Source organism: Rhinoraja longicauda, chromosome 8, assembly GCF_053455715.1.
Source record: "Rhinoraja longicauda isolate Sanriku21f chromosome 8, sRhiLon1.1, whole genome shotgun sequence".
NCBI lineage: Eukaryota > Metazoa > Chordata > Chondrichthyes > Rajiformes > Arhynchobatidae > Rhinoraja > Rhinoraja longicauda.
The window spans coordinates 1,743,968-1,763,082 of record NC_135960.1 but is presented as its reverse complement, the minus strand read 5'-3'; the positions used below and the strand labels follow the sequence as shown (position 1 = coordinate 1,763,082).

Genomic DNA, 19,115 nt, shown 5'->3' with positions numbered 1-19,115 from the left:
AAAGAAATTCCTCCTCATCTCCTTCCTAAAGGAACGTCCTTTAATTCTGAGGCTGTGCCCTCTGGTCCTAGACTCTCCCACTAGTGGAAACATCCTCCCCACATCCAGGCGAGGTCTTTGGGTGATCAAAGCAACTGAAAAAGTTTCAGACGAATGGAGAGAACGAGAAAAGTAATTGAAAAGGAGGAATGGGTTGAATAAAATTTGGATGGTGGGGGGAGGGGAGGGGGGGGGGGGGTGTTGGCTAATGAAAACGAAAACCACTAGCCCAAAACATAAGATGTTGTCTTCCAGGGTGTGGAGGAAAATAACTGCAGATGCTGGTAAAATTCGAAGGTATCACAGAGTGCTGGAGTAACTCAGCGGGTCAGGCAGCATCTGTGGAGAACACGGATAGGTGACGTTTCACAGAGTGCTGGAGTAACTCAGTGGGTCAGGCAGCATCTGTGGAGAACATGGATAGGTGACGTTTCACAGAGTGCTGGAGTAACTCAGAGGGTCAGGCAGCATCTGTGGAGAGAAGGAATGGGTGACGTTTCGGGTCGAAACCCTTCTTCAGGCTGATGGTCATCTTCACCTCCAGTTTAAATTCCATTTGGAATATTTTGGAGGACCAAAATATAAAATATTCCTTCATTCATCCCACTCTGGGGCAACTTACACAAACCAAGAACCAGCTGAGATACTCCAGCATTTTGTGATACCTTCGACGTAATCTTCCAGATGAGGTTTGGAGGGAGTGAGCGATGGGGGGGTGAGAGTTGGGTGAGGGGTGCTGTACTTACATGGGCATAAAGAAGGGTTTGCCTCGATAGAGGCTGAACATGCTGCCGTAAGCATCGCTGATGACAGACAGGCTGCCTTCTGACCCATAGCTACTACAGGTCAGGTTAGAGATGCTAGCCCTGACCAGGGGCTCCACGCCCAGGTGACGGTCTTGCGGGTAGCCGGGCGGCGGCCCTCCCTCTTGCCTGGAGGAAGACTCCGCCGCCGGGCCGCCCCCTCCCTCGGCGGTGCCTCCTCCCTCCTCGTCTTCCTCCTCCAACGCCGCTGCCCCGGCCCAGCTCCACGCCGGCGATCTCTGGCCCCTCCCGGTGGGCTCGGGGGGCAGGGGGTGCTCCGGGGCGGTGCGCAGCGATGATAGCGTGCTCTCCGACGCCGAGCCCGTGAGACTCTCCAGCTCTCCTCGTCGGGAAGAAGGAAGAAGTCGCAGAGAGTTAACATGGACGTAGGGTTAACACAGGCAACGCGCGCCCGTCCAAACGCCTCGTAAACTCCGCCATCTTATCTGCCTCCACCCCCACCCCTGGAAGCTCGTTCCAGGCCCCCCACCCCCCTCTGTGTAAAAAGGTCCAATAAAGGTTAGATAAAACGGTTGGGTAAATAAATGAGAGGTGAGTGGGAGAGAAGGGGAAAGACGGGCGGGTCGGCAGCTCTAGTATAGGGATAGAAGCAGCATCAGGGAGCAGAGGGGATGAATGGCCTGTTTCTTTGGATGATGTTGTTCAGTGTAGACCTGTGGCCTCCCCTGCCTTCGTCGCTCCACCCTGCCCACCCTACAAAGCCGTGGTGGGACCCATTGCCTCGTCTGCCCTGGTAGTTTGTGTTCCCTGACTCCGTCTAACTGACGCGTTTTACTGGGATGCATCGTGGCTCGGTTTGGGAACAGCTCCATCCAAGACCCGCGAGAAATCGATGAGACAACAGACAACAGGTTCAGGAGGAGGCCATTCGGCCCTTCGAGCCTGTACGCACCGCCATTCAACGAGATCATGGCTGATCATTCTCAATCAGTACCCTGTTCCTGCCTTCTCCCCATACCCCCTGACTCCGCTATCCTTAAGAGCTCTATCTAGCTCTCTCTTGAATGCATTCTGAGAATTGGCCTCCACTGCCTTCTGAGGCAGAGAATTCCACAGATTCACAACTCTCTGACTGAAAAAGTTTTTCCTCATCTCCGTTCTAAATGGCCTACCCCTTATTCTTAAACTGTGGCCCCTTGTTCTGGACTCCCCCAACATTGGGAACATGTTTCCTGCCTCTAGCGTGTCCAACCCCTTAATAATCTTATACGTTTTGATAAGATCCCCTCTCATCCTTCTAAATTCTAGTGTATACAAGCCTAGTCGCTTCAGTCTTTCAACATATGACAGTCCCGCCATTCCGGGAATTAACCTAGTGAACCTACGCTGCACGCCCTCAATAGCAAGAATATCCTTCCTCAAATTTGGAGACCAAAACTGCACACAGTACTCCAGGTGCGGTCTCACGAGGGCCCTGTACAACTGCAGAAGGACCTCTTTGTTCCTATACTCAACTCCTCTTGTCATAAAGGCCAACATGCCATTAGCTTTCTTCACTGCCTGCTGTACCTGCATGCTAACTTTAAGTGACTGATGAACAATAGACAATAGACAATAGGTGCAGGAGGAGGCCATTCAGCCCTTCGAGCCAGCACCGCCATTCAATGCGATCATGGCTGATCACTCTCAATCAGTACCCCGTTCCTGCCTTCTCCCCATACCCCCTCACTCCGCTATCCTTAAGAGCTCTATCCAGCTCTCTCTTGAAAGCATCCAACGAACTGGCCTCCACTGCCTTCTGAGGCAGAGAATTCCACACCTTCACCACTCTCTGACTGAAAAAGTTCTTCCTCATCTCCGTTCTAAATGGCCTACCCCTTATTCTTAAACTGTGGCCCGTTGTTCTGGACTCCCCCAACATTGGGAACATGTTTCCTGCCTCTAATGTGTCCAATCCCCTAATTATCTTATATCTTTCAATAAGATCACCCCTCATCCTTCTAAATTCCAGTGTATACAAGCCTAATTGCTCCATCCTTTCAACATACGACAGTCCCGCCATTCCGGGAATTAACCTAGTGAACCTACGCTGCACGCCCTCAATAGCAAGAATATCCTTCCTCAAATTTGGAGACCAAAACTGCACACAGTACTCCAGGTGCGGTCTCACCAGGGCCCGGTACAACTGTAGAAGGACCTCTTTGCTCCTATACTCAACTCCTCTTGTTATGAAGGCCAACATTCCATTGGCTTTCTTCACTGCCTGCTGTACCTGCATGCTTCCTTTCAGTGACTGATGCACTAGGACACCCAGATCTCGTTGAACATCCCCTCTTCCTAACTTGACACCATTCAGATAATAATCTGCCTTTCTATTCTTACTTCCAAAGTGAATAACCTCACACTTATCTACATTAAACTGCATCTGCCATGTATCCGCCCACTCACACAACCTGTCCAAGTCACCCTGCAGCCTTATTGCCTCTTCCTCACAATTCACACTACCCCCCAGCTTAGTATCATCTGCAAATTTGCTAATGGTACTTTTAATCCCTTCATCTAAGTCATTAATGTATATCATAAATAGCTGGGGTCCCAGCACCGAACCTTGCGGTACCCCACTGGTCACGGCCTGCCATTCTGAAAGGGACCCATTTATCCTCACTCTTTGCTTTCTGTCTGTCAACCAATTTTCTATCCATGTCAGTACCCTACCCCCAATACCATGTGCTCTAATTTTGCCCACTAATCTCCTATGTGGGACCTTGTCGAAGGCTTTCTGAAAGTCGAGGTATACCACGATGAACAAGGACACCCAGAGAAATGTGAGGTGTGGCATTTTGGAAAATCTAACATGGGGCAGTATCTACACAGTGAATGGTAGGCCTCTGGGGAGTGTTGTAGAGCAGATGGATCTAGGAGTGCAGGTGCATGGTTCCTTGAAGGTCGAGTCACAGGTAGATAAGGTGGTCAAAGAGGCTTTTGGCACTTTGGCCTTCATCAGCCAGAGTATTGAGTATAGAAGTTGGGAGGTCACGTTGCAGTAATATAAGATGTTGGTGAGACCGCATTTAGAGTATTGTGTTCAGTTCTTGGCTCCATGTTACAGGAAAGATATTGTCAAGCTTGAAAGGGTTCAGAAATTTTTTACGAGGATGTTGCCAGGACTAGAGGGTGTGAGCTACAGGGAGAGGTTGAGCAGGCTGGGTCTCTATTCCATGGAGCGCAGGAGGATGAGGGGTGATCTTATAGAGGTGTACAAAATCATGAGAGGAATAGATTTAGATATAGATTTAGAGATACAGTGCGGAAACAGGCCCTTCGGCCCACCGGGTCCGCGCCGCCCAGCGATCCCTAACACTATCCTACACACACTAGGGACAATTTTTTTTACATTTGCCCAGCCAATTAACCTACAAACCTGCACGTCTTTGGAGTGTGGGAGGAAACCGAAGATCATATCATATCATATCATATCATATATATACAGCCGGAAACAGGCCTTTTCGGCCCACCAAGTCCGTGCCGCCCAGCGATCCCCGCACATTAACACTATCCTACACCCACTAGGGACAATTTTTACATTTACCCAGCCAATTAACCTACATACCTGTACGTCTTTGGAGTGTGGGAGGAAACCGAAGATCTCGGAGAAAACCCACGCAGGTCACGGGGAGAACGTACAAACTCCGTACAGACGGCGCCCGTGGTCAGGATCGAACCTGAGTCTCCGGCGCTGCATTTGCTGTAAGGCGGCAACTCTAATGCCGTGCCACCGTGCCGACTTAATAGATCGGGTAGATGCACAGAGTCTCTTGCCCAGAGTAGGGGAATCGAGGACAGTCGGACAGGGACATGGATAGGACAGGTTTGGAGGGATATGGACCAAGCGCAGGAAGGTGGGACTAGTGTAGCTGGGACATTGTTGGCCGGTGTGGGCGAGTTAGGCCGAAGGGCCTGTTTCCACACTGGATCACTCTATGACTCTATGAAGGGCCTTGATTTCCACACTGTATAGAAACATAGAAAATATGTGCAGGAGTAGGCCATTCGGCCCTTCGAGCCTGCACCGCCATTCAATATGATCATGGCTGATCATCCAGCTCAGTATCCCGTACCTGCCTTCTCTCCATACCCCCTGATCCCTTTAGCCACAAGGGCCACATCTAACTCCCTTTTAAATATAGCCAATGAACTGGCCTCAACTACCTTCTGTGGCAGAGAATTCCACAGACTCACCACTCTCTGTGTGAAGAAATGTTTTCTCATCTCGGTCCTAAAAGACTTCCCCCTTATCCTTAAGCTGTGACCCCTGGTTCTGGACTTCCCCAACATCGGGAACAATCTTCCCGCATCTAGCCTCTCCAACCCCTTAAGAATTTTCTGTGAAGGGCCAGTTTCCACACTGTATCACTGTATGAAGGGCCTGTTTCCACACTGTATCACTGTATGAAGGGCCTGTTTCCACACTGTGTCACTGTATGAAGGGCCTGTTTCCACTGTATCATTGTATGAAGGGCCTGTTTCCACACTGTATCACTGTATGAAGGGCCTGTTTCCACACTGTATCACTGTGTGAAGGGCCAGTTTCCACACTGTGTCACTGTATGAAGGGCCTGTTTCCACTGTATCATTGTATGAAGGGCCTGTTTCCACACTGTATCACTCCGTGAAGGGCCAGTTTCCACACTGTATCACTCTGTGAAGGGCCTGTTTCCACACTGTATCACTGTATGAAGGGCCTGTTTCCACACTGTGTCACTGTATGAAGGGCCTGTTTCCACACTGTGTCACTGTATGAAGGGCCTGTTTCCACACTGTGTCACTGTATGAAGGGCCTGTTTCCACACTGTATCACTGTATGAAGGGCCAGTTTCCACACTGTATCACTGTGTGAAGGGCCTGTTTCCACACTGTATCACTGTGTGAAGGTCTAGTTTCCACACTGTATCACTGTGTGAAGGGCCTGTTTCCACACTGTATCACTGTGTGAAGGTCTAGTTTCCACACTGTATCACTGTATGAAGGGCCAGTTTCCACACTGTATCACTGTGTGAAGGGCCTGTTTCCACACTGTATCACTGTGTGAAGGTCTAGTTTCCACACTGTATCACTGTGTGAAGGGCCTGTTTCCACACTGTATCACTGTGTGAAGGTCTAGTTTCCACACTGTATCACTGTGTGAAGGGCCTGTTTCCACACTGTATCACTGTATGAAGGCCCTGTTTCCACACTGTATCACTGTGTGAAGGGCCTGTTTCCACACTGTATCACTCTGTGACACAATGACCGTACGGGAACAGACCGTGGTTGTGGTAACAGTGGCACCTACCAGTGGGCCCTCCTTGCATGGACCTGTTGGGACCCAGACAGCCCTCGGAGGGAGCGGCCTTCCTCGGCTCGAACACCTCGTCGTCACCACATTCCTCGGAGTCTGAAACAAGACGGGAAGGAAAGCTCAGCGTCTGAGTGGGGTTGAGTTTGAGTTTGACTACAGTTGATTGTCACGTGTACCGAGGGTGTGAGCTACAGGGAGAGGTTGAGCAGGCTGGGTCTCTATTCCATGGAGCGCAGGAGGATGAGGGGAGATCTTATAGAGGTGTACAAAATCATGAGAGGAATAGATCGGGTAGATGCACAGAGTCTCTTGCCCAGAGTAGGGGAATCGAGGACCAGAGGACACAGGTTCAAGGTGAAGGGGAAAAGATTTAATAGGAAACCGAGGGTTAGCTTTTTCACACAGAGGGTGGTGGGTGTATGGAACGAGCTGCCAGAGGAGGTAGTTGAGGCTGGGACTATCCCATCGTTTAAGAAACAGTTGGACAGGTACATGGACAGGACAGGTTTGGAGTGATTTGGACCAAGCGCGGGCAGGTGGGACTAGTGTAGCTGGGACATTGTTGGCCGGTGTGGGCGAGTTGGGCCGAAGGGCCTGTTTCCACACTGTGTCACTCTCTGACTCTATGAGGTACAGTGAGAAGCTTGTGTTGCGCGCTAACCAGTCAGCGGAAAGACAATACATGATTACAGTCGAGCCGTCCACAGTGTACAGATACTGGATAAAGGGAATAACGTTCAGTGCAAGGTAAAGCCGGCAAAGTCCGATCAAGGATAGTCCGAGGGTCTCCAATGAGGTAGATGGGAGGTCAGGACCGCTCTCTAGTTGGTGAGAGGACGGTTCAGTTGCCTGATAACAGCCGGGAAGAAACTGCCCCTGAAAATGGAGGTGTGCGTTTTCACACTTCTGTACCTCTAAGAGGAGTAGGCCATTCGGCCCTTTGAGCCAGCACCGCCATTCAATGTGATCATGTCTGATCATTCTCAATCAGTACCCCGTTCCTGCCTTCTCCCCATACCCCCTGACTCCGCTATCCTTAAGAGCTCTATCTAGTTCTCTCTTTTATCTAATCTTTACTAGACTTTACCTTGCACTGAACGTTATTCCCTTTATCCAGTGCCTGCATTTCCTTACCAGAGCATAATCAAGGACCAGTCTCACCCCGGCCACTCCCTCTTCTCCCCTCTCCCATCGGGCAAGAGGTACAGAAGTGTGAAAACGCACACCTCCAAACGTACACTGTGGACGGCTCGATTGTAATCATGTATTGTCTTTCCGCTGACTGGTTAGCGCGCAACACAAGCTGTTCACTGTACCTCGGTACACGGGACATTAAACTAGACTAAACTGAACCAGAAAATACAGAATCTTTCCCACATTAGAGATGGCAGCGACGTTTAACAGGCTTTTGGATAGACACGTGGATATGCAGGGAATGGATCACATGCAGGCAGGTAAGAGTTGGTCTTGTCTGGGCCTGTACTCGCTGGAGTTTAGAAGGATGAGGGGGGACCTCATTGAAACGTACAGAATAGTGAGCAGCCTGGATAGAGTGGATGTGGGGAGGATGTTTCCACTAGTGGGAGAGTCTAGGACCAGAGGGCACAGCCTCAGAATTAAAGGACGTTCCTTTAGGAAGGAGATGAGGAGGAATTTCTTCAGTCAGAGGGTGGTGAATCTGTGGGATTCGTTGCCACAGACGGCTGTGGAGGCCACAAGTCAGTGGGTATTTTTAAGGTAGAGATAGATAGATTCTTGATCAGTGCGGGTGTCAGGGGTTATGGGGAGAAGGCAGGAGAATGGGGTTAGGAGGGAGAGATAGATTAGCCATGATTGAATGGCGGAGTAGACTCGATGGGCCGAATGGCCTAATTCTAATCCTATGATTTATGAACTTAGGCCCTATCTAGTCTAGGCCCACCTGCCAATGTTTGGCATATATATATCCCCCTAAATCTTTCCCTGTCCATGTACCTGTCAACTCACTGGGACACCAGGTTATTCCTGGTGGAATTTTCAGGGAGCGCTATAACTGTGAGCTCGCTCCACGTTTATCCGAAAGTAGTGGAGAACATGGATTGGTGACGTTTCACAGAGTGCTGGAGTAACTCAGCGGGTCAATAGACAATAGACAATAGGTGCAGGAGGAGGCCATTCGGCCCTTCAAGCCAGCACCACCATTCAATGTGATCATGGCTGATCATTCTCAATCAGTACCCCGTTCCTGCCTTCTCCCCATACCCCCTGACTCCGCTATCCTTAAGAGCTCTATCTAGCTCTCTCTTGAATGCATTCAGAGAATTGGCTTCCACAGATTCACAACTCTGTGACTGAAAAAGTTTTTCCTCATCTCCGTTCTAAATGGCCTACCCCTTATTCTTAAACTGTGGTCCCTGGTTCTGGACTCCCCCAACATTGGGAACATGTTTCCTGCCTCTAAAGTATCCAACCCCTTAATAATCGTATACGTTTCGATAAGATCCCTCTCATCCTTCTAAATTCCATTGTATACAAGCCTAGTCGCTCCAGTCTTTCAACATATGATAGTCCCGCCATTCCGGGAATTAACCTAGTAAACCTATGCTGCACGCCCTCAATAGCAAGAATGTCCTTCCTCAAATTTGGAGACCAAAACTGCACACAGTACTCCAGGTGCGGTCTCACTAGGGCCCTGTACAACTGCAGAAGGACCTCTTTGCTCCTAAACTCAACTCCTCTTGTTATGAAGGCCAACATTCCATTGGCGTTCTTCACTGCCTGCTGTACCTGCATGGGACAGGCAGCATCTGTGGAGAACATGGATAGGTGACGTTTCGGTTCGGGACCCTACTTCAGACTGTGAAACGTCACCAATCCATGTTCTCTATAGACCACTGAGGTAGCATTTCTGAAGAAGGGTCTCGACCCTAGTGAAACATCACCTATTGTACTTCTCCAGAGATACTGCCCGTCCCGCTGAGTTACTCCAGCATTTTGTGTCTGTCTTCGGTGTAAACCAGTGCCTGCATTTCCTTACCAGAGCATAATCGAGGACCAGTCTCACCCCGGCCACTCCCTCTTCTCCCCTCTCCCATCGGGCAAGAGGTACAGAAGTGTGAAAACGCACACCTCCAGATTCAGGGGCAGTTTCTTCCCGGCTGTTATCAGGCAACTGAACCGTCCTCTCACCAACTAGAGAGCGGTCCTGACCTCCCATCTACGTCATTGGAGACCCTCGGACTATCCTTGATCGGACTTTGCCGGCTTTACCTTGCACTGAACGTTATTCCCTTTACCCTGTATCTGTACACTGTGGACGGCTCGATTGTAATCATGTATTGTCTTTCCGCTGACTGGTTAGCGCGCAACACAAGCTGTTCACTGTACCTCGGTACACGGGACAATAAACTAGACTGAAGTAGACAACCTGAGGGATGGATGGTGGCAACGAAGGGCGGACAGAGAAAGAAGGTGAATAATGGAAATGGATGAGTGGAAAACAGAGGAGAAATATGGGATGGGAGGAAGGAATGAAAGGAGGAAGGAGGGAAAAGCAAAGGAAGAACAACTGAAGGAAAGAAAGGGAGAGGGAAGAGAAGGAGGGGGGGGAGGTATGAAGGAAGGAATGAATGAGTAAATGAAGGATAGGAGATAGGAGGCGAGGAAAAGAATGATGCAGGAAGAGTTTATGGGTGAGATTGGAAGAAACATTGGAAAATAAATAGGTGCAGGAGGAGGCCATTCGGCCCCTTCGGGCCAGCACCGCCATTCACCGTGATCATGGCTGATCATCCACAATCAGTAACCCGTTCCTGCCTTCTCCCCATATCCCCTGATTCCGTTAGCCCGAAGAGCTAAATCTAACTCTCTCTTGAAAACATCCAGAGACTTGGCCTCCACTGCCCTCTGTGGCAGAGAATTCCACAGATTCACAACTCTCTGGGTGAAGATGTTTTTCCTCATCTCAATAGACAATAGGTGCAGGAGGAGGCCATTCAGCCCTTCGAGCCTGTACGCACCGCCATTCAATGTGATCATGGCTGATCATTCTCAATCAGTACCCCGTTCCTGCCTTCTCCCCATACCCCCTGACTCCGCTATCCTTAAGAGCTTTATCTAGCTCTCTCTTGAATGCATTCAGAGAATTGGCCTCCACTGCCTTCTCAGTCCAAAATGGCCGACCCAAGAGTGAATGGAAGGGAGGGGGGGGGGGGAGGGAGGGAGGGAGGGAGGGGGGGGAGGGAGGGAGGGAGGTAGGGAGGGAGGGAGGGAGGGAGGGAGGGAGGGAGGGAGGATAAAAGAAGGGAAGAAATTGAGGAAGCGTTAAACGACGACACTGGAAGAAAAGGAACAAAATGAAACAAATTTAAAGAATTTAAAAGAAAGGAGGGAATGTCATATCGTAAGTGAGAGGAGCAGAATTAGGCCATTCGGCCCATCAAGTCTACTCCGCCATTCAATCGTGGCTGATCTATCTCTCCCTCCTAACCCCATTCTCCTGCCTTCTCCCCATAACCCCAGACACCCGCACTGATCAAGAATCTATCTATCTCTGCCTTAAAAATAGCAGGTGAATCTGTGGGATTCTTTGCCACAGACGGCTGTGGAGGCCACAAGTCAGTGGGTATTTTTAAGGCAGAGATAGATAGATTCTTGATCAGAGCGGGTGTCAGGGGTTATGGGGAGAAGGCAGGAGAATGGGGTTAGGAGGGAGAGATAGATCAGCCGTGATTGAATGGCGGAGTAGACTCGATGGGCCGAATGGCCTAATTCTGCTCCTATCACTTATGACCTGAAGATGCCTCACCTGCCAAATAACTCCAGCACTTTATGTCTAACTCTGACTAGTCTCTGTTGAGAGTTGGTTACCTGCTTGGCCCCTGTCCTCCCATCGCATGCCCTGCCTTGCTCACCAGTGTTATATACAGCTCCTTGCAACACACTACGAAATCTCCACACTACGTAAATGAAGAATGGTCCCGACCCAAAACGTCACCCATCATTTTGTCTCCACAGATGCTGCCTGACCCGCTGAGTTACTCCAGCACTCTGTGAAACGTCACCTATCCATGTTCTCCACAGATGCTGCCTGACCCGCTGAGTTACTCCAGCACTCTGTGAAACGTCACCTATCCATGTTCTCCACAGATGCTGCCTGACCCGCTGAGTTACTCCAGCACTCTGTGTCTAACTCTTGACTGAACTCTGTTGAGGTTGGAAGTTGATTTCTTGGCCCCTGCCCTGCCCAGTCCAGCTCCCACACCAGCGTTATAGAGAGAGAGAGAGAGAGAGAGTGAGAGAGAGACAGAGAGAGAGAGAGAGAGACACAGAAAGCGTTTCCATACCATAGCTGTGTCTCCTGCAGGAACTAAATACTTCGCTTCCGTGGGGAGCAACAAGAGAAAGCAGATATCATAAAACGGTTACTGCAACAACACAGGCAGGACGAACCGAGAACATGCAGTACTCTCAGCCTGGGCTCAGTGCACAGAGCCAGGGAACTCCGCGGTCAGACGACACGACACGACACGGACACGACACATGGACGCGGACTGCATCGAGCGGACAGGAGGGGAGGGGAGGGGAGGGGAGGGGAGGGGGAGCACAGACAGCGGGGGAGAAAATGCTTTGGCGTCAAGGGTCTCGACCCCAAGAACCTCACCCGTCCGTTCTCCTCCAGACACGCTGCTTGTCCCCGGCTGACTTACTCCGGCATTTGGTGTCTCCATCTTCAGGGTGGTTGTAGATTAGTGTAATGGTGTCACTCATGTTATGTGTCATGCTTTTGTAGTTACGCCCCTTCAGCTTTTGAGTGACCGCTGCTTGTTTGATTGGGGTTAGTGTAAGTGCAACGTGCAGGCGTGAGGTCATGCTTGCTATGTAGTTAATAAAGTCTCTGGATCATTATCCAGGTGTAAGGCTTCTGTTATTATACAGCCAACACAACATGGTGGTCTCCAATTGGAGGCGTGGGTTCGCATCCCACTTCTGACACCATGTTGTGTTGGCTGTATAATAACAGAAGCCGTACACCTAGATAATAATCCAAAGACTTTATTAACTACATAGCAAAGCATGACCTCACGCCTGCACGTTCCACTTACACCAACTCGAATCACCCAAGCAGCGGTCACTCAAAAGCTAAAGGGGTGCAACTACAAAAACATGACACATAACATGAGTGACACCATTACACTAATCTACAGTGGTCTAACCCGGCCCACCTGCCCGTCCCACCGCCAACGGGTCTCCGACTGGAGGCGTGGGTTGGTATCCCACATCTGACACCAAGAGGAGTCACCATGTCGTAACGCTACAGTCCACTTACAGCACAGATCTGTGAGACGTCACAGTGACTAACGGCTACTCCGACTGCCCTACGTCAGCAAGCTCCTGGTAATATATATCACACATTAGGCGGAGCAACTAGATTTATTTTTAGATTTTTAGAGATTTTAGAGATACAGCGCGGAAACAGGCCCTTCGGCCCACCGGGTCCGCGCTGACCAGCGATCCCTGCACACTAACACTATCCTACACCCACTAGGGACAATTTTTACATTTACCCAGCCAATTAACCTACAAACCTGCACGTCTTTGGAGTGTGGGAGGAAACCGAAGATCACGGAGAAAACCCACGCGGGTCACGGGGAGAACGTACAAACTCCGTACAGACGGCGCCCGTAGTCAGGATCGAACCAGCGCTGCATTCGCTGTAAGGCAGCAACTCTACCACCGCCGCGCCACCGTGACGCACGAGTAACTACTAGCAAGCGCTACGATGGGCTAGTAGGGAATAACCAATCTACACCCACCACTGGCTTAGTTTAGAGGAACAGCGCGGTGAAACAGGCCCTTCGGCCCACCGGGTCCGTGCCGACCAACGATCATCCCATACACTGGCACTGTCCCACACACACACACACACACACACACACACACACACACACACACACTAGGGACAACTTGCAGAGGGCCAATTGAACTACAAACCCGGCCCTCTTTGGCCGGCCGAGCCCGCACCGACCACCGATCGCCAACCCCCCGGTCGCAAGTTCTATCCCCATCCATGGGGGGGGGAACAGTTTCCAATACTGTGCCGAAGCCAATCAGCCGGCAAACCCTGCACGTCTTTGGAGTGCGGGAGGAAACCGGAGCGTCCGGAGAAAACCCACGCAGGTCACGGGGAGAACGTGCAAACTCCGTACAGACAGCACCCCCCGTAGTCGGAATGGAACCCGGGTCTCTGGCGCCGTGAGGCAGCAGCTCTACCCGCTGCGCCACCGCGCTGCCTGGACTCCAGGGGCGGTAGCTGAAAGTTTGAGCAAATATTTAGACAATAGACAATAGACAATAGGTGCAGGAGGAGGCCATTTGGCCCTTCGAGCCAGCACCGTCATTCAATGTGATCATGGCTGATCATTCTCAATCAGTACCCCGTTCCTGCCTTCTCCCCATACCCCCTGACTCCGCTATCCTTAAGAGCTCTATCTAGCTCTCTCTTGAATGCATTCAGAGAATTGGCCTCCACTGCCTTCTGAGGCAGAGAATTCCACAGATTCACAACTCTCTGACTGAAAATGTTTTTCCTCATCTCAGTTCTAAATGGCCTACCCCTTATTCTTAAACTGTGGCCCCTGGTTCTGGACTCCCCCAACATTGGGAACATGTTTCCTGCCTCTAACGTGTCCAACCCCTTAATAATCTTATACGTTTAATAACCCCCCTTAATACCCCTTAATAATCCTATACGGGCCAGGGTGGTGTGGGTCAGTGAGAGTGTGGCCAGGGTGGTGTGGGTCAGTGAGAGTGTGGCCAGGGTGGTGTGGGTCAGTGAGAGTGTGGCCAGGGTGGTGGGGGTCTCTGATGATGCTGACTCCTGTAGATCGCTTCGAGGGTGGGGGGGTCAGTACCCGTGATGGACCTTCGATGGTGCGGAGGTCAATACCTGTGAAGATTTAGGTTCAGGTTTATTGTTGTCACATGTACTGAGTGAGGTACAGTAAAAAGCTTTGTTTCGCATGATATCTGAACAGATCAGATAACACCGTACATTAATACAACTAGGCCAAACTCAAGTCCAACAGGTGGAGCAGAGGGGGAGATACAGAGTGCAGAATATAGTTCTCAGCATCAATAGACAATAGACAATAGGTGCAGGAGGAGGCCATTCCACAGATTCACAACTCTCTGACTGAAAAAGCTTTTTCATCATCTCCGTTCTAAAAAATGTTTTTCCTCATCTCAGTTCTAATTTAATGGCCGTGTGTGTACGTGTGTGTGTGTGCGCAAGTGTGTTTGTGCGCACACATGTATGTGCGTGTGCGCGTGAGATATATGCACTAACTGTGGGAAACACGTAACACACAGGTCGTGTCGACCACATTTTCTGCCATTTCACAGTTTCAGAAAATCCATTGTTCCAGGAGAGATATCGAACCATGGAATCGCACAGCCCGGAAACACCGCTCGTCCACGCCGGCCAACATGCCCAATCTAAGCTGGCTCCACTCGTCCACATTGGCCCCTCTAAACCTTCCCCATCCACGTTGCTGTCCAAATGTCTCTTGAATGTTAAAGTTGGACACAAAATGCTGGATTAACTCAGTGGGTCGGGCAGCATCTCTGGGGAACATAGTCCCAGAAACGTCACCTATCCATGTTCTCCACAGATGCTGCCTGACCCGCTGAGTTACTCCAGCACTCTGTGAAACGTCACCTATCCACGTTCTCCAGAGATGCTGCCTGACCCGCTGAGTTACTCCAGCACTTTGTGTCTATTTTTGGTTAAACAAAATCTGCAATTTCGTTTTATAACCTTTTAAACGTTTGGATAGTCCCAGCCTCAACTACCTCCTCTGGCAGCTCGTTCCACAAACCCACCACCCTCAGTGTGCGGAAATCCATGTCCATGAGTGATAGGAGCAGAATTAGGCCATTCGGCCCATCATGTCTACTCCACCATTCAATCACGGCTGATCTATCTCTCCCTCCTAACCCCATTCTCCTGCCTTCTCCCCATAACCCCTGACACCCGCACTGATCAAGAAATGTCTTGTACAACTGTAACATAGAAAATAAGTGCAGGAGGAGGCCATTTGGCCCTTCGAGCCAGCATCACCATTCATTGTGATCGTGGCTGATCATCCACAATCAGTAACCCGTGCCTGCCTTCTCCCCATATCCCTTGATCCCACTAGCCCCTAGAGCTCTATCTAACTCTCTTTTAAATTCATCCAGTGAATTGGCCTCCACTGCCCTCTGTGGCAGAGAATTCCACAAATTCACAACTCTCTGGGTGAAAAAGTTACTTCTCACCTCAGTTTTAAATGGCCTCCCCTTTATTCTTAGACTGTGTGGCCCCTGGTTCTGGACTCCACCAACATTGGGAACACTTTTCCTGCATCTTAGCTTGTCCAGTCCTTTTATAATTTTATACATCTCTAACATTAGCTCTACACTCGATACGCTGACTGCTGAGGGACAATGTGCCAAAAATGCTCTTCACCGCTGCCTCGGCAAGGCCAGCAGCCCAGACCATCACACAAACCAACCTCCCTCCCACCGACTCCATCTACACATCACGCTGCCTCGGCAAGGCCAGCAGCATCATCAAGGACCAGTCTCACCCCGGCCACTCCCTCTTCTCCCCTCTCCCATCGGGCAAGAGGTACAGAAGTGTGAAAACACACACCTCCAGATTCAGGGGCAGTTTCTTCCCGGCTGTTATCAGGCAACTGAACCGTCCTCTCACCAACTAGAGAGCGGTCCTGACCTCCCATCCACCTCATTGGAGACCCTCTATGTCTAAGATATTAGAGATAGACCCTCGAAGATTTTACCTATCTTTAATTGGACTTTGCTGGACTTTACCTTGCACTAAACCAATTAACCTACAAACCTGCACGTCTTTGGAGTGTGGGAGGAAACCAGAGCACCCGGAGAAAACCCACGCAGGTCACGGGGAAGATGTACAAACTCCGTACAGACGGCACCCGTAATCGGGATGGAACCCAGGTCTCTGGCGCTGTGAGGCAGCAGCTCTACCCGCTGCGCCACCGTGGCGCCAATTTTAGTTACCTAAAATGGTTCCTTGTTTCTAAGATGAATTGGCACATTGGTATTGAAACATCTAAGATTGTTAAGGCGTTGGACACGTTAGAGGCAGGAAACGTGTTCATAGAAACATAGAAAATAGGTGCAGGAGTAGGCCATTCGGCCCTTCGAGCCTGCACCGCCATTCAATATGATCATGGCTGATCATCCAACTCAGTAACCTGTACCTGCCTTCTCTCCATACCCCCTGATCCCTTTAGCCACAAGGGCCACATCTAGCTCCCTCTTAAATATAGCCAATGAACTGGCCTCAACTACCCTCTGTGGCAGAGAATTCCACAGACTCACCACTCTCTGTGTGAAAAAATGTTTTCTCATCTCGGTCCTAAAAGACTTCCCCCTTATCCTTAAGCTGTGACCCCTGGTTCTGGACTTCCCCAACATCGGGAACAATCTTCCCGCATCTAGCCTCTCCAACCCCTTAAGAATTTTATATGTTTCAATAAGATCCCCCCTCAGTCTTCTAAATTCCAGCGCGTACAAGCCTAGTCTATCCAGTCTTTCTTCATATGAAAGTCCTGCCATCCCAGGGATCAATCTGGTGAACCTTCTCTGTACTCCCTCTAAGGCTAGAATGTCTTTCCTCAGATTAGGAGACCAAAATTGGTCCCAATGTTCCCAATGTTGGGGGAGTCCAACTGCCCCTCCAAGGACACTCTTACTGATTTGGTCTTTTGTTTGAGATATATTTAATTAACTGACTGTAATTAACAATTACTGTGGTGGGATTTGAAGTCATATCTTCAAACTGTTAACCCAGTTCTCTGGTGTAATGATCCAGTAATTAATCTCTCCTTCTTTATGAACAGACTGCACCAACCATATGATTCCTGGTGGTCTCCAGTGAGTCTTGCAAACGTCCACAGATGTACCGTAGAACGCATCCTAACGGGATGTATCACAGCTCGGTTTGGGAACAGCTCTGCCCAAGGCCGCAAGACATTGCAGAGAGTTGTGGATGTAGCCCGGCCCATCACACACACCACACTCCCCACCAATGTAGATGTAGCCCAGCCCATCTGAATGCATTCAAGAGAGAGCTAGAGTCAGGGGGTATGGGGAGAAGGCAGGAACGGGGTACTGATTGTGGATGATCAGCCATGATCACAGTGAATCAGTACCCCGTTCCTGCCTTCTCCCCATACCCCCTGACTCCGCTATCCTTAAGAGCTCTCTCTTGAATGCATCCAGAGAATTGGCCTCCACTGCCTTCTGAAGCAGAAAATTCCACAGATTCACAACTCTCTGACTGAAAAAGTTTTTCCTCATCTCCGTTCTAAATGGCCTACCCCTTTTTCTTAAACTGTGGGCCCTTGTTCTGGACTCCCCCAACATTGGGAATGTGTTTCCTGCCTCTAACGTGTCCAACCCCTTAATAATCTTATACGTTTCGATAAGATCCCCTCTCATCCTTCTAAATTCCAGTGTAATCCCCAACACACTCAGGGCAAATTCAATTAACCTACAAACCTGCAGGTCTTTGCGATTTACTTCAGCCTTTAGAGATACAGCGCGGAAACAGGCCCTTCGGCCCACCGAGTCCGTGCCCACCGGTGATCACCCTGTACACTAACACAGTCCCACACACACACCTGGGGACAATTTACAATCTCTTTACCGAAGACAATTAACCAACAAACCTTCACGTCTTTGGAGTGTGGGAGGAAACCGGAGCGCCCGGAGAAAACCCACGCAGGTCACGGGGAGAACGTACAATCTCCACACACAGACAGCGCCCGTGGTCGGGATGGAACCCGGGTCTCCGGCGCTGTGAGGCAACAGCTCTACCCGCTGCACCCACCTCCGTAACAACATGACATTAGTGACTATTGTACACTGCATCTGTGCGAGTCTCATTCTTTGGCCCGTTAATGTGCAGCAGGTTAGAATGTTCCCATTCAGTCACCGGTACACACGACAGTGAAGTCCTCAGTAGCAAAGAAGGGGGGGGGGGGGGGGGGGGGGGAGGCGAGGGGAAGGGGGGAGGGAGCATGCAGGGATAGGATAAAGCACAGTAGGAGGCCGTTCAGCCCATCGTGTCCCTGCTAACCCGGTGGGAAATCTGGATCCTGGCCTCTCATTTGTTTCCCCGAGTTCTACACTCCTGGGTGTAGACTAGCACTATCCTACACACACACACACACACACACACTTTAGGCTTTAGAGATACAGCACGGAAACAGGCCCTTCGGCCCACCGAGTCCGTGCCGCCCAGCGATCCCCGCACACTAACACTATCCTACGCACACTAGGGCAATTTACAATAAGCAGAAACCAATTAACCTACAAACCTGCACGCCTTTGGAGTGTGGGAGGAAACCGGAGCGCCCGGAGAAAACCCACGCAGGTCACGGGGAGAACGTACAAACTCCGTACAGACAGCGCCCGTAGTCAGGATCGAACCCGAGTCTCCAGCGCTGTGAGGCAGCAGCTCTACCCGCTGCACCACCGGGTAAATCTCTCTTTAATGTCTCCCTGTGATCATTTGTCCACGGGGGTCTGCTCTGACTAACGGAGGGTTCTGGCGAATGTGCCGGGCTGCGGACACACGGATGGATGGATGGATGGGCCCCTCTCTGAGAGAGGGCCAGCACGGGGATCGATGGGCTGAACGGCCTCCCCCCGAGTGGCGGCGCGGTGGTCAGGGTTAGACGGGTCCCCGCCTGCCATCGGTGGCGGGGGGGGGGCAGTTACGGCCGCTCAACGCACCATGAGTTAGTCGTCCCAGCGCGCGGGTGGGGTGGGCCGGCCTCTGCAAGGCAAGGACAGGCGTTAGTGACACGCTACACGCCACACACACGCTACACAGGCTACACACACACGGACACGCACAGACACGCAGACACACAATATAGACAGGCGTTAGTGACAGGCTACAC

At 50.6% G+C, this 19,115-nt stretch overlaps 1 protein-coding gene across 1 annotated transcript in view; it reads right to left on the bottom strand.

Moving 5' to 3' along the window:
* obsl1a (obscurin like cytoskeletal adaptor 1a) overlaps positions 1-19,115 on the bottom strand; it is a 68,729-nt gene that overhangs the window by 28,774 nt on the left and 20,840 nt on the right. The window contains exons 2-5 of the mRNA XM_078404309.1: positions 18,946-18,988; positions 11,466-11,500; positions 6,136-6,237; positions 786-1,185 (exon numbers count right to left, since the gene is read on the bottom strand). Of these exons, the coding sequence (XP_078260435.1) occupies positions 786-1,185; positions 6,136-6,154 (419 nt within the window). The 5' untranslated portion in view covers positions 6,155-6,237; positions 11,466-11,500; positions 18,946-18,988. The remainder of the gene's footprint in view (positions 1-785; positions 1,186-6,135; positions 6,238-11,465; positions 11,501-18,945; positions 18,989-19,115) is intronic.